General features: G+C 40.3%; 2 protein-coding genes across 2 annotated transcripts in view; both read right to left on the reverse strand.

Annotated features, from left to right (window-relative positions):
• Window positions 1–212: 212 nt before the first annotated feature.
• On the reverse strand, window positions 213–2904 carry TMCO2 (transmembrane and coiled-coil domains 2). The gene is made up of 2 exons (XM_007453755.1): window positions 2601–2904; window positions 213–610 (listed from the first exon to the last, which is right to left on the reverse strand). Exons 1-2 carry the CDS (start codon window positions 2832–2834, stop codon window positions 296–298), a joined length of 549 nt encoding a protein of 182 aa, XP_007453817.1. The 5' UTR covers window positions 2835–2904; the 3' UTR covers window positions 213–295.
• Window positions 2905–10100: 7196 nt separating this feature from the next.
• RLF (RLF zinc finger) overlaps window positions 10101–12882 on the reverse strand; it is an 83011-nt gene continuing 80229 nt past the window's right edge. Inside the window, exon 9 of the mRNA XM_007453756.1 lies at window positions 10101–12882. Coding sequence (XP_007453818.1) covers window positions 10101–12882 — 2782 coding nt within the window.

Consider the following 12882-nt stretch of genomic DNA (forward strand, 5'->3'; position numbering starts at 1 on the left):
GCATGGAGCTCAAGGCCACATCCCTGACCACTCTCCCTTCTTTTCCCACTCCCATGATTCCTCTTCTGTATGGCTGCTTAGGGTCTCCAGCCTGCCAAGTGGGCACCACAATCTCAGACATTTTTAACCACCACGATCCCCCACGTAACCCCACCACACACACAAGTGGAAGCTGGGCCCTGCTGAATAGAGAGCCAGTCCTGGCTGGGTAATTTCAATATAGTTCTCTGTCTTTATTGATACACCACTGCACACATGAGGGAAACAGTGCTTTTCTAGAAAAGATTGGAGTCCATCACATTTCAGATGTGGATGTAAACCCTGATGTAAGCAAGGGACTCTGGCAGTCAGAGCAGCTGCAGTTGTGCTCAGAGGAGCAATCCCTCTTTGTGGCAGGTTTTTGGGAAATGATCATCCCTTCCAGGTCCTTCATTTTGTTTTCCACTGTCTGAAGTTTTTCCAGAATTTTCTCTTGCAGACCCAAAGATAGGAAGATATTATTGTCTTGAAATGGGAGACCATTCCCTTCTGGGTTGACCAGCAAAGCCTGAAAAAAATCTGAGCCTTTCTTGTAAAGTTTGTAGAGTGTGATTGCAAATAACAATATTTTCTAAAATAAAACAACAGAAGTTGAACGTTACTTGTTTATTCATGTGAAATGCCACAGTTTACTGTAGATGCAAAAACAAAAGATGACTCTAAAAGTAATAATAATCCTTCATTCCTATGCCAAGCCTTCTGTCTAACAAAACATCTTCACACGTATTTTGTCTTTTGATCTTTGTCACAAAATGGAGTGGCAGGCAGGTCAGGGATTATTATAATTAATATAATTAAAAAAATAATAGTAGATACTGTTTGCTGAAAGCCTGCCTCATGCAAGGCTCTGTGCTAGGAGTTTCCTTCCCTATGCAGGACCTATTTATGTAGGAAAAAACAGAGCTGGATAACCATTTCGATGCCTTCCAGTTTGGACTCTGTCATTGTCCAAGGTCATATATTTGGAAATGGTAGAGCCAGAACTGGAATCCAGGAATTCTGATTTCCATGTATATTCTCTCATGACACAGTGGTCTGAAACACTGGATTTCCTGGTCATAGAAAAAAATTTTTTTTAATGTGCTAGGACAGAGTCCTGGTAGGAAAAGAAAAAAATCATCTTTTTTCCTTATAATAACTAGCACTGCTTATTGAGTCCTACTGTGTGCTAAGCTTTATACATACAAGATCTCCTTTAATCCTCACCAAAACCCTGAGGGAGGCACTGTTAGCAAACCGATTTCACAGATAAGGAAACTGGGGTTTACAGGCTAAGTGACTGCTCTCAGATCACACAGCAAGTGATAGAATGAAGAAGCCCCCGCAGTCTGACTCCAGAGCTTATTAACCACTCTGTTACACGACCTCTTTTTCTTGGCTGAGGTGTCTGGAGGGCTGCAAATTCATCTTTCTGACTGAATTAAACAACAACCAAACAAGAGCAGAACCCAGAAGTACAGATAAGAGTTTGGTGTTTTGCCTTCTATTCTATATTCTAATTGAAATACATGTATATGAATATGTAGACACACAAATCCCTGTTGGGGATTTAGGTCAGTTGGACTATATTAAATGATATTTTTGGAGAAGAATTTAGAATCCTGAAAATTGGGTTCAAATCTCAGCTTTGCCAGCTTTTACAATCTATGTCACCTTGGGTCAGTGATAGCCAAGTTCCCTCACCTACAAAATGGAGATAATAATCCCTGCCCTGCCCACCATGCAAGGTTTTGAGAGGTTAAGAGAATGCATGTGACTGATTTCTCAACAGTAGTGACATGAAAATAAGTGAATGTTACAGAATAATCCAGTAATAACTTATCTCAGCATTTACCAAGTAAACCAGTCACCCCTTAACAAAGCCCTCTTTAAATCCCGTCTCCTTAAATTTAGGCTGAACCTCAGTGCACCTCAGTTTCCTAGTCATCATATGAAAATAACCTCTATTTCATGGAATTGTTGGGATTCTCAAAGCATTTTAACTATATTGTCAATATAGCTATAATTGGTAATTAAACAGAGGTATGTATGTAAAATCCTAAATGTTTTTCATAATCCCAGCCAATTGTACTCCTATTCCCAAAAAGAGGCCCTGTATATTCATTGTGCTGACTAAATAAATATACACGCTTCCTCATCAGTTACAGAGCAAAGGCACAGTAAGAACAGAAAGGCGAAACCCAAGACCCCAGTTATACTTGCAGTGCTATTCTATAAGAGGTACTCCACACGGTGTCTGGCACACAGTTAGACACTCAAAGATGAATACGAATATATAATCAAATAAATTTGGAGGTAAGGCTGCCTTCTCAGATATGAACTTCTTTAATGTGTTTTATTATAAGACAAGCCAAAGATCATTGTGAGAAAGACCATTTTTATGCCAAAAACCTAACTGATGGAAGTTTTTAAGGATAACGTCGTTTCAATCAACTTCAGAGACAAAGGTTCACTCTGATTTATATACATGGTCTTAAAACTGGGTGGCAGCAATATGGGAGGGAACTGACCAAATTTCAATGTAAAACTATTTAAATTTCTCTGTAACGAAAGTGTATAACCTGAATTGATTGAACACTTCGTTTCCATAAGGCATATACTCCTATTCCCAACAAAATCAAAAAGGAAATCCCCAGGATAACTTGCACAGCCGGAGCAAGATTATCTAGTAGACCCAAACTTGTTTGCTGAGGCACACTAGTCTCTCCCAGAAAAGTTGCTTGTAGATAATTCCATATCGAGCTCAGAGAGAGATAATCTATTATGATGTCCCAGATAGAAGACAAAGGTGACATTTTAAAATAACAGCAGCTCCAGGAACTGCATGTGCAAAGGCTTTAGGAACCTAGATACGAGTTAGGAAGAGTGGTCTGGGAGTCAAGTTCTGAAGCCATTGTGAGCTGTGCTTTGTGATATCACTGTTCTGAAGCTCAGCTTGTTTCCCACTCACCCACTGAACCTTCTCACTCAAAACCAAGCAGACAGTGGTCTGAATTGTCAGTTCAGTCATAGCACTCTCTCTAATCTTCGGCAAGTCCTAGCTCTAACACAGCACTGTCCAACAGAACTTTCTGCAATGATGAAAATGTTCTATATTTGCTCTGTCCAACATGGAAGCCACTAGTCACTTGAAATGTGGACAGTGTGGCTGAGGAACTGAATTTTACATTTTATTAAATGTAAATTTAAGTAGCCACATGTGGCTACCCTCTTAAACAGTGTATAGAACATTTCCAACAATCCATGGGATGGAGAGCAATTATTTTCACATTTCAACTGAGAAAACTGAGGTTAAGTGGAGATGAGAGGAGACAGGATTTAAAAAGGGCTTTCCTAGGAGCCTGTGCTCCACAATGGGAGAGGCCACAACAGTGAGAGGCCCGCGTACAGCAAAAAAAAAAAAAAAAAAGGGATTTCCTAAAACTGAGAAAACTGAGGTTAAGTGGAGATGAGAGGAGACAGGATTTAAAAAGGGCTTTCCTAGGAGCCTGTGCTCCACAATGGGAGAGGCCACAACAGTGAGAGGCCCGCGTACCGCAAAAAAAAAAAAAAAAAAAAAGGGCTTTCCTAAAGAGCAAATAGTTTACTTGGTAAATGTGGAAGGAGGTTCTTACTGGATCATTTTGTAGTATTTCCTTTTTCATATGTCACTACTGCTTAGAAATCGTGATCTTTGGAAAAGCTTTTGACATACTTGAGCCTCATTTTGCTCATCTGTTTACATCTCCTTCATAAGATTTATATTAGGAACAAATGGTATAATTTCCTAAGCACTTTGTAAACAGTAGCATGCTGTACCATAACCTATATGCCATGTTATCAAATCCATTATTTACTGACTAGTACCTATCTACTCAACAAGGAGGTATGAAAGTATAAAATATAAGGTCTGTTCCCAAAAATCTTACATGAAAACAAGGTAGTTCACACACAAGCGTATAATATAAATTGTGAGATCATTTACCAAGACAGCAAGAATCCAAAAGAGAGTTTGCACCAAGGGAGGGGAGGGGCATGCTAAGTAAGGAGAGAAAGGGTCAGTTATGACAACTTTTAGAAAAATATTGTCTGATGCTATTCTGATTTGTTCATCTGGTTGACTGAAAGAAAGAAAATGAATAGGGAAGCCTGGTGGAGAAAGAATAACTGTTTTGTTCTTGCAGGAATCAGAGGTATGGCAAGTTGCTTGAGGTGTCAGGGACACATCCAGGAAGCGGAGTCTAGAATGTTGTTGGATATATAGTACCGTGTCAGGGCGAAATGACCTACTGACTTAGGAGCGACTGCTAATGATGTTAAACCCATAGTCTGCTAGTGACTGACCATAACCGGAATCTTTTCTAGAAAGGAATACAAATTACTCAGATAAGACTTGGGATTTTACTATAACAAGTTAAACATATGTCAGAAACCATTAAAGAATGATAACCAAAAACTTTTTGGAGAAAAATACGGTTGTGACAACCAAATCATTACCCAAGACTTCCTATACTAGATGAGATCCCCCTGTTACATGGCACCTTAGACTTTACTTTCAAAGCACTTAACATGATTAAGGTTATTTGTGCAATTTTGGGTTTAATATATCTTCCCTGACTATTGTAAACTCAAGGAAGACAGGGACCATGTCCATTTTATTGACTACTGTATCCCTAGTGCTTGGTACTTAGCAGGCATTCGAATATTTTTAAGTAAATACAAAGTCCCCTAGAAGAATTCCAAATATCTTTATAGCCTAAACTGTTCAATCAAGTGCCTATTACCATATTTGTGTACTCGTTTCTATAGAAGCTTTATAGAGTAGCTGTTAAGAGGATAGGCCTTTGGGAAAAAAAAAAAGAGGATAGGCCTTTGGGAGTATAATGGATCTGGGTTCAAATTTTGGCTGTACTATTCACTAACTTTGTTACCTTGGGCAGGTTACTTGAGGCTCAATATCTTCATTGGTAAAGTGAGAGTAATTCCTACCTTGTAGGGCTACTGTAATGAGAATTCGATAATTTGTGTAAAAGAGGGCAACTATTATTTATAGTGATGTTTATGACCAAATGCAAGGTATTGTGGATCTCAATAGTATAAAGTCCCTCAAAGAGAATCTAGTCTGAAAACCCATTTATTGTTTGACTCACCTCTCGGACACCAGAACACCTCCAATGATGAATTTATCACCATGCGAGGTATCTCAGCCCACCTTTAGTGTCATCCATCCATCCATCCCTCAGTCACTTCCACATTGTGCCCTATTAGGACTTCTTGACTTACACTGCAACTTATGATTTATGCAGTGCCTACTTTCAAACCTTCACTAGGTTCTTCATTGTCCTTCAAACAAAATCCAAAATCTAGACCATGGTTACAGGCACTAAAATACCTGGCTCCTGCTGACCTATCCAATCTTCTCTCCTACCCCTTTCCCTTTTATTCTCTTAACTCTATAGCTCTACTAGATTTGTCAATGTCACTAACACGCCAAGCTGTTGTACCACAAAGCCTTGGCACATAATTGGATTATCCTAACTCCTATTATTTCTTCAGGTTTAAACATTGCTTCCTTTAAGGAAGATTTTCCTGTCCTCTTTTTTGGTTTCCTCAGTCAGGGCATCTTTTGTAGCACTTTTATTTAACTAATTATTTGTAGTGTTTTGTTTAATGTCTGTCTTCCTGACTAGACTCTAATCTCCAGGATGCAGGAAACTTACTCTGTCATGTTCAACATTCTCCCCAGGAGCTGGCAGAAGGTGTGTGCTTAGTAAATATCTGGCTATAGCTTTCCTATGCCTCTTGTCTTCTCTTTTCCAGGCTAAACCTGCCAAATACAGGTTGACAGGTTTTTAAATCTCCTGACTATCCCAGTTACTTCCTCAGAGAGGTTCAGGCCTCCAAATGCAGGCCGTCACAGACTATATTTCTGCAAGTGTAGACAAAGCAGGCCTGCTAGCACAGTGGGCCACTCTTTGCAGACTCAGCTGTACATAATAGGAGGTTGTGTCCCGAATCAGGAGTATAAAGCCGCGAGGCCTCACAGTCTACCATGGGGGTGAAGAGGGGACACCAAGCAACTTTTCTGATTTTCAGAAGTTTCTTTCCGAAAGAAAAACTGACTTTTCCATAGGTCACACGATATTCACAGAAACAATAGTTTCTTCTTTCCACCTCTTTCTCAAATGAGTAACTGTCAACACTGGACATGACTGGAGTTGGATCTGCATGACCTGGCTTTTACCTATGCTTCAAACTTTATTTCCCACTACTCACTTTCACAAAAAATACAGCTTAATTACAGAACTGTGGTATTTGTGGTACTTTAAATACCACCTGCCACTTTCCATCTTTCTTCCTTCACATTAAGTTCCCCTCCCTGATATTTTTACAGTCAGATGAGACTGGAAACTGGGCTCCACCTCTTCCTAGCTTTTATCAGCTAGGCAAGACACTTCATCCCTCTCTTAAGTTTTTATCTGTCAAATAAGAATACTAACAGTACTGACTTCATGGAGTTATGAAAATTCAACAAGATAATTTTATGTAAAGTGCTAAAAAAAAAAAGTGTAATTATCCTGCATTCTCACAGCACTTCCTACTTCGTATTCTGGGCCACTGCTTCTAGAACTTTTCTGTGCCTATAATTCATCTGGAGATCTTACTGAAATGCAGATTTTGGACCAGGTCTGGACTTGACATTCTACATTTTGAACAAGCTCCTAGGTGATGCCCATGCTGTGCTGATCCACGACCACACTTTGATTAAAATGTTTAAGCTACCCCAGCTCTCACATTAAAGCTCCATGATAGCAGATCCTGTAACAAATCTGCTTTGTTATTTTTATCTCCCAAAACATCTGGAATTATCTTTAAATATTTGGCTAATGACTAACTCTGTTCTCCAGTGACTGTCCTTCACAGTGCAGGTCAAAAGTAGGTAAGCTGGGACAGGCTTCCCTGGTGGCACAGTGGTTGAGAATCTGCCTGCTAATGCAGGGGACACGGGTTCGAGCCCTGGTCTGGGAGGATCCCACATGCCGTGGAGCAACTAGGCCCGTGAGCCAGAACTACTGAGCCTGCGTGTCTGGAGCCTGTGCTCCGCAACAGGAGAGGCTGCGATAGTGAGAGGCCCCTGCTTGCCACAACTAGAGAAAGCCCTGGCACAGAAACGAACCCAACACAGCAAAAATAAATTAATAAACTCCTACCCCCAACATCTTCTTTAAAAAAAAAAAAAAAAAGTAGGTAACCTGGGACCGAGAGGATAGGTTAGGGATGAAATCCCTAGGAAGGCTAATCAAAACCTTTCTTCTCCATCATTCCCCACTCGCTCTCTTTCACACATGTGCTCATGAACATGGGGAAACATGGAAGCAAGAGAATTCTGGGTAAAATTCAACAATCAAAGTGTCTGGCATTCTCGACTTCCACCTATCATTTTAGGGGGCACAAACTCAGTGCTTCCAGGTCTGTGTCAGGGGTTGGGGACAAACCCCAAAGAGACATCAAGTAAAAATGACAGTATTAAAAACTTCAAAAATAACCCTCTGATCTTCTGTATTATCATATAATCACACATGCTGGTTTTTAACAGAACACTGTCTTCAATAAAGATCAAACGAAGCAAGCTGCTACAACTGGAACAGAAAATGTTCGTAGGGTCATCTTAAAGCAAACTTTCAATTGGGTTCTGAAAATTAGGGTTTGGTTCCACTGCAAATGGACTCACTTGGTCCTTCCAGGAGGTAGGAGTTAGAGGTGGTTGAATGGATATAGTTGAGTCTATTTTATTTTGGCCGAACTGGGCGGCATGTGGAATCTTAGTTCCCTGACCAGGAATCAAAACTGCCCCCTGCAGTGGGAGTGCAGAGCCCTACCCCCTGGACGACCAGGGAATTCCCCTTTATTTATTTATTTTAAAAATTTATTTTATTTTTGGCTGCGTTGAGTCTTCATTGCTGCGTGCAGGCTTTCTCTAGTTGCAGCGAGCCGAGGCTACTCTTTGTTGCGGTGCGTGGGCTTCTCATTGCGGTGGATTCTCGTTGCGGAGCACGGGCTCCAGGTGTGCGGGCTTCAGTAGTTGTGGTGCATGGGCTCAGTAGTTGTGGCTCGCGGGCTCTAGGGCACAGGCTCTGTAGTTGTGGCTCACTGGCTTAGTTGCTCCGCGGCATGTGGGATCTTCCTGGACCAGGGCTCAAACCCATGTCCCCTGAACTGGCAGGCAGATTCTTAACCATTGTGCCACCAGGGAAGCCCTCCCCTTTATTTTTAAATTTTTACAATTGTTTTTTGGCTGGATATAGTTGAGTCTTAAACAAATTAGCAGCTTTCTCTTGGTCTGATCTAAAAATCTCTAGTATTAGGAATTTTTAAAATGAGGCCACTGGTTATTTCTCATGCTCAGATCACAGATAAGGACCTTTCAAAATCATCACCTACACCTCCTCACTTCATAAGTGAGGAAACTGAAGCCCACAGAAGAAATTAGCCAAAGATCCCAAAGGAGTCAGGAGTGACCTCAACCTCTAAGATGTTCCACTCTGCCACTTTTTCTTTCAACAGAATCTTGCTTGAGAATCCTGTTACCTACTACGATCTGAGCCAAGAAATGACTTGGGCTTGGGGGGTGCTTTAGACTCTTAGGGTGAGGAGGTGGCAGAATGAAATCCCTGAAGAGCTGATAAAACAAGGTTTAAGCGTTAGAGAAAAGATCTTAAAATCTTAACCAGAGGCGTAAGAAAGGGATATTAGGAGTATGAGTCTTTCCATTGCTAGCTAATGCAAGTGGCTGAAAACTTTAAAAGGAACAGAGAATAAAGCTGCTGTATTTATAAGAATACATTCCATCCTCTTCCCCCAAATCCATTTCTTCCTTTTGTAGTCCCACCTCAATTGGTTGTATCACTACTGAACCTTAAGTTTTCCTCAAAACGTTTTCTTCACCCTCCAACATCCAATAATCCTCTTGAATTTTTCAATTTCGTCTACTCATCCCTCTGCTGCAGTTGTCAGTACAGACTCTCACCAAGTTTGCCTCAATTACTTCAATAGTCTTAATATCTACTGTTTCCATTCTCAGCCCCTCAAATCACACTCATTTCAAGTGATCTATAGATTATTAACATGAATGTTTTGTTTAAAATTCTTCAAAGGCTCTCAGCTGCCTATGGACTCAAGTCCAAAGTCCTTAGTGTTCATGGTTTGGTTCCTCCTGCCTATCTCTACAATAATCTCATCCGCTCCAGTGCTCCCCTTTTACTGCCAGCCTATCAAATTATTTGTAGTTGCCTGGAAACATGACTTTACATCTCTGAATTTGCTGTGCCCTTCACATTATGTTCGGCATACGCTCTCCTTTCTACCTGGACAACTCCTGGACATCCTCTTCTGGGAGCTATCTTGACTCCCAGAGTTAATTATTCTATCTCGGAATTTTCTTTCCACAAAAATTTTAAGACAATAGTCACTCAAAAGGAAGCTTCATCTGAATGGTTTGGTTAATAAGAAACAAAAAAACTACTGGGGTAAAATATAAGTGCACATTCCAGAAATATAAGTGCAATTCCAATTTATGTGTGGCATGAAAACTCATTATGACTAAACAAAAAAATGGGTGAAAAATTGTAATTTATTGAAACTCAACTCAAAAAATATAAGATGCTGTAGTGTACAATATATTACACAGAGCACCCTCAGGTGCACATTCAAGTCAAGTAAGAACATATCCCTTTCCCTAGCCCTCCCACCCTGGGATCTTAGTATTTGTTCCATATACAATCATGCACACTTAATTTGAAAAAGGAAGCCCCAATATATTTTGATGTATTAATTAGCACCAAACAAGAATACAGTTCCATTTTTTTTTAATAAACAAACAAACAAAAAACCAATCAATAAACCAACTGGAGAGCTAATGGACTCAGCCAATACTGCTGACATAGATATTATACATTCATGTAAATACACAGCCTATTCTACCCTAAACAATGGTGTGGCTGGTTCTCAGCCTTTGTTCGAGTTGGCAATTGTCCCCATGTTGCAGTGTTGGAGCCAGTCTGTTTCTAAAACAAAATTGCTATTTAGGAACTTCCTACACAAAGCTCATCTGTCTTTTTTGTTGGAAACAACTCTAAAATTGGTGTGGAAAACTTAGATCTTTCAAGGACAACCACTGGCCGAAGATAATGAAGCTGTTTTAAGGCAAGTTCTCCACAGTCTGTTAATGCTTTGTCCAATACGACCCTCAGGTTTTCCAAGGGAGGAACTGCTGTCGTCTCAGCTACTATTAAAGGTGGGATTGCAGTCAGGTTCTCATGAATTGCAGAGTCACTGGAAGAATGAGGTATGTCAACGTCAGGGTCATTGTCATTCACCATATTATTTGCCATAACACTCCCTGTTAAGTCATTACTGGGTTGTGAAGAATTACTTAATGGTAAGTGCTCTGAAGGCTCCCAATCATCAAAATCATCTTCTTTCTCTTCACTTTCCTGAATAAATTTCAGAAATGAAGATTCAAATCCCATAGGTTTATAAGTCTTCAAATCAAATGACCTGGGATGTGGATGCTTCCTAAAATTCTCTTTTGGGACATGGGTTGAATTTTTTACAGTGTTTTCTTGCCCTGAACTTTGCTGCCCGGTTTCTGAGTCTTTGATCCTTGGTAAAGGCAGCTGGAAACTTGTGAAGTAAGTCCCACTTTCAGTCCCATCAGGATTAGGTATGGAATTTTCTATTTTACAAGGAGGAGGTTGAACTGTATTACACTGTTCCAAAGAAGTGGTTTCTGAACTATGGTTACATTTCAAAGTTCCTCTGTAGAGCAGAGTATCTGCATCAAAAACTGGGTTGCTTTCTGTACATCCTTTCTGACCTCCATCCCTTTCACCTGGATAAAGGGAATCGGTGGTCTGGACAGGTATGCTACTGTCACCTGGGGAATGGCTGTGCTTTGTGAGCTCTGATTCACAGCTTCTATCTTCTTCTTTCTTTATACAGGGCTCTGCTTCAGAAGGGGGCTCCTCCTTAATTTTGGTACCGTACTTAACACAAACGACAAGATTTTCCATCTGTTGCTCTAAATAGGCACTACTCATCTGATGGGTACGTTTGTAATGCCTCACTATGCTGCTCTCCAACTTCACCACAGATAAGCATCCTTGAACCATGCAAGGGTACTGCGTGTGCTCAGAATGCTCCACACACATATGGAGGGCTTCAGCTCTTGTTTTAAAACTAATCGGAGCTTTCTTTTCTTTGATTAAGCCACATTTTTTAGCCTTAGCATTAAACGATCTCCTGGTAGTCTGATGTTCATGCCCCTGAGGGTGAGTTTTTTGACACACCTTTTCACTCCTTAGTAGCCTTTCATTTGCCACTTTCTGGCTTCTAAACAGATCATCATAATAGTCCTTATGTCGATAATATACATGTTGAGAATAATTACTGCGATGGGTGAAAATCTGGCCACAGCCATTAAGATCACAATGAATTTCATAATCTGAATGTATTTCTCCTTCAATATTATGCTGTTCCATCAAGTGGTGCTTCAACTTGCTGAATGTATAAAAAACAGCAGGGCACTGAGGCTGGTTACAGGAAAACCTGGCCGCTGACTCTGCTTCAGAAAGCACTTTCGGCTCTTCAATGTGGTCTAGGTTATGAGAGTCACTACAGTGCTTAGCAAGAGCTTTAGAACACAGGAAACGCTTGTTACATTCCTTATATTTGCAAGCAAATATCTTTTTGCATTTGACAAGTTCCCTTTTGGTTCTTGCTTTGTCTTTCTCTAAACATAACTGTTCTTTGTTGTATTGATGTACAGTCCTGTAATGGCGAATCAAGCCTTTTAGATTGGTGAATGAGGAGTTGCAAGTTTTATGGATACAATGGAATGGTTTGTGGTATTTATTCAAAATATAGCAGAGATTTCCTTTAGCAACAGTTCTCCTGCTACCTCTCCCCTCTCTTCCTTCTCCTTCTTCTCTATGGCTACCTATTGGTGATGATATATCAGATGTTTTACTTTCTGTTTCTTCGCAGGATGACTCCAAATCTGTTTCTGAACTGCATTCATCCTTTTTAGAATGACAGTGTGGCTTCTCAGAGTTACTGTTGGGATCACCTCCAAGTTCCACGGAACAGTCACCTTTCAACCTGTCTACTGAGCATGGGCCTTGATGATCACATTTTTCATTATCTAATAGTTTTTGAGTTACTCTATCACTGCCAATTTGATGTTTATTTTTATAATGAATCCTAAGGTGTGTTTTTCTCGTAAATGACCTTTGGCAGATATGACACTGGAACGGGGAATACCGATGTTGAAACATGGTTAGCTGAAGGACTTTTTCTTTTGAATAATTATGTTTTTTAAGATAATGCATTAACAAAGCCTCTCTGGTCACAAATTCATATTTGCATCCTTGAAGCTCACAGAAAAAAGGCTTGGCTGCCAGCTGTGCCAGGTACTGACTTGGCATATTTTCATCTTGATTCTGAAAATTAAGGTCTGAGATTGTAGGTGACACCGCTTGAAGAGACTTAGCACCACTGGATGGGTACCCCTGCAATGACCCTGAGAAAGATCCATGTGTTATTGAGTTTTTCAAGCTTAAATGCTTCAAGCGTAACAGAAGTTCCAACATGGTATCCTCTGTACACGGCCTTTTAGAAGCACAAATGGTGGCTTCTGAGGAATAACCCTGGTGTTCTCGTTTACATTTAGTATGAATATTGTGATCTAGACCTTCATCTGGGGAGTCACTGTTTGTATCTGAGCTAGGTTTAGGTTCTGTATCAAACTTTTCAGTTTTTGGATTATGTTCATTACCCAAACAGGGAAAGAGATCTTTTGTCTTT

The sequence above is a fragment of the Lipotes vexillifer genome, unplaced genomic scaffold, assembly GCF_000442215.2.
Source record: "Lipotes vexillifer unplaced genomic scaffold, Lipotes_vexillifer_v1.1 scaffold213, whole genome shotgun sequence".
NCBI lineage: Eukaryota > Metazoa > Chordata > Mammalia > Artiodactyla > Lipotidae > Lipotes > Lipotes vexillifer.

Coding starts and splice junctions, on each gene's coding strand:
- TMCO2 (XM_007453755.1), bottom strand. CDS start 2,834: ATGTCACCTTTGTCTTCTATCTGGGACATCATAATAGATTATCTCTCT. Junction 611..2,600: donor GAAGTGTTCAATCAATTCAG/GTTATACACTTT, acceptor GTTTTATTTTAG/AAAATATTGTTATTTGCAAT.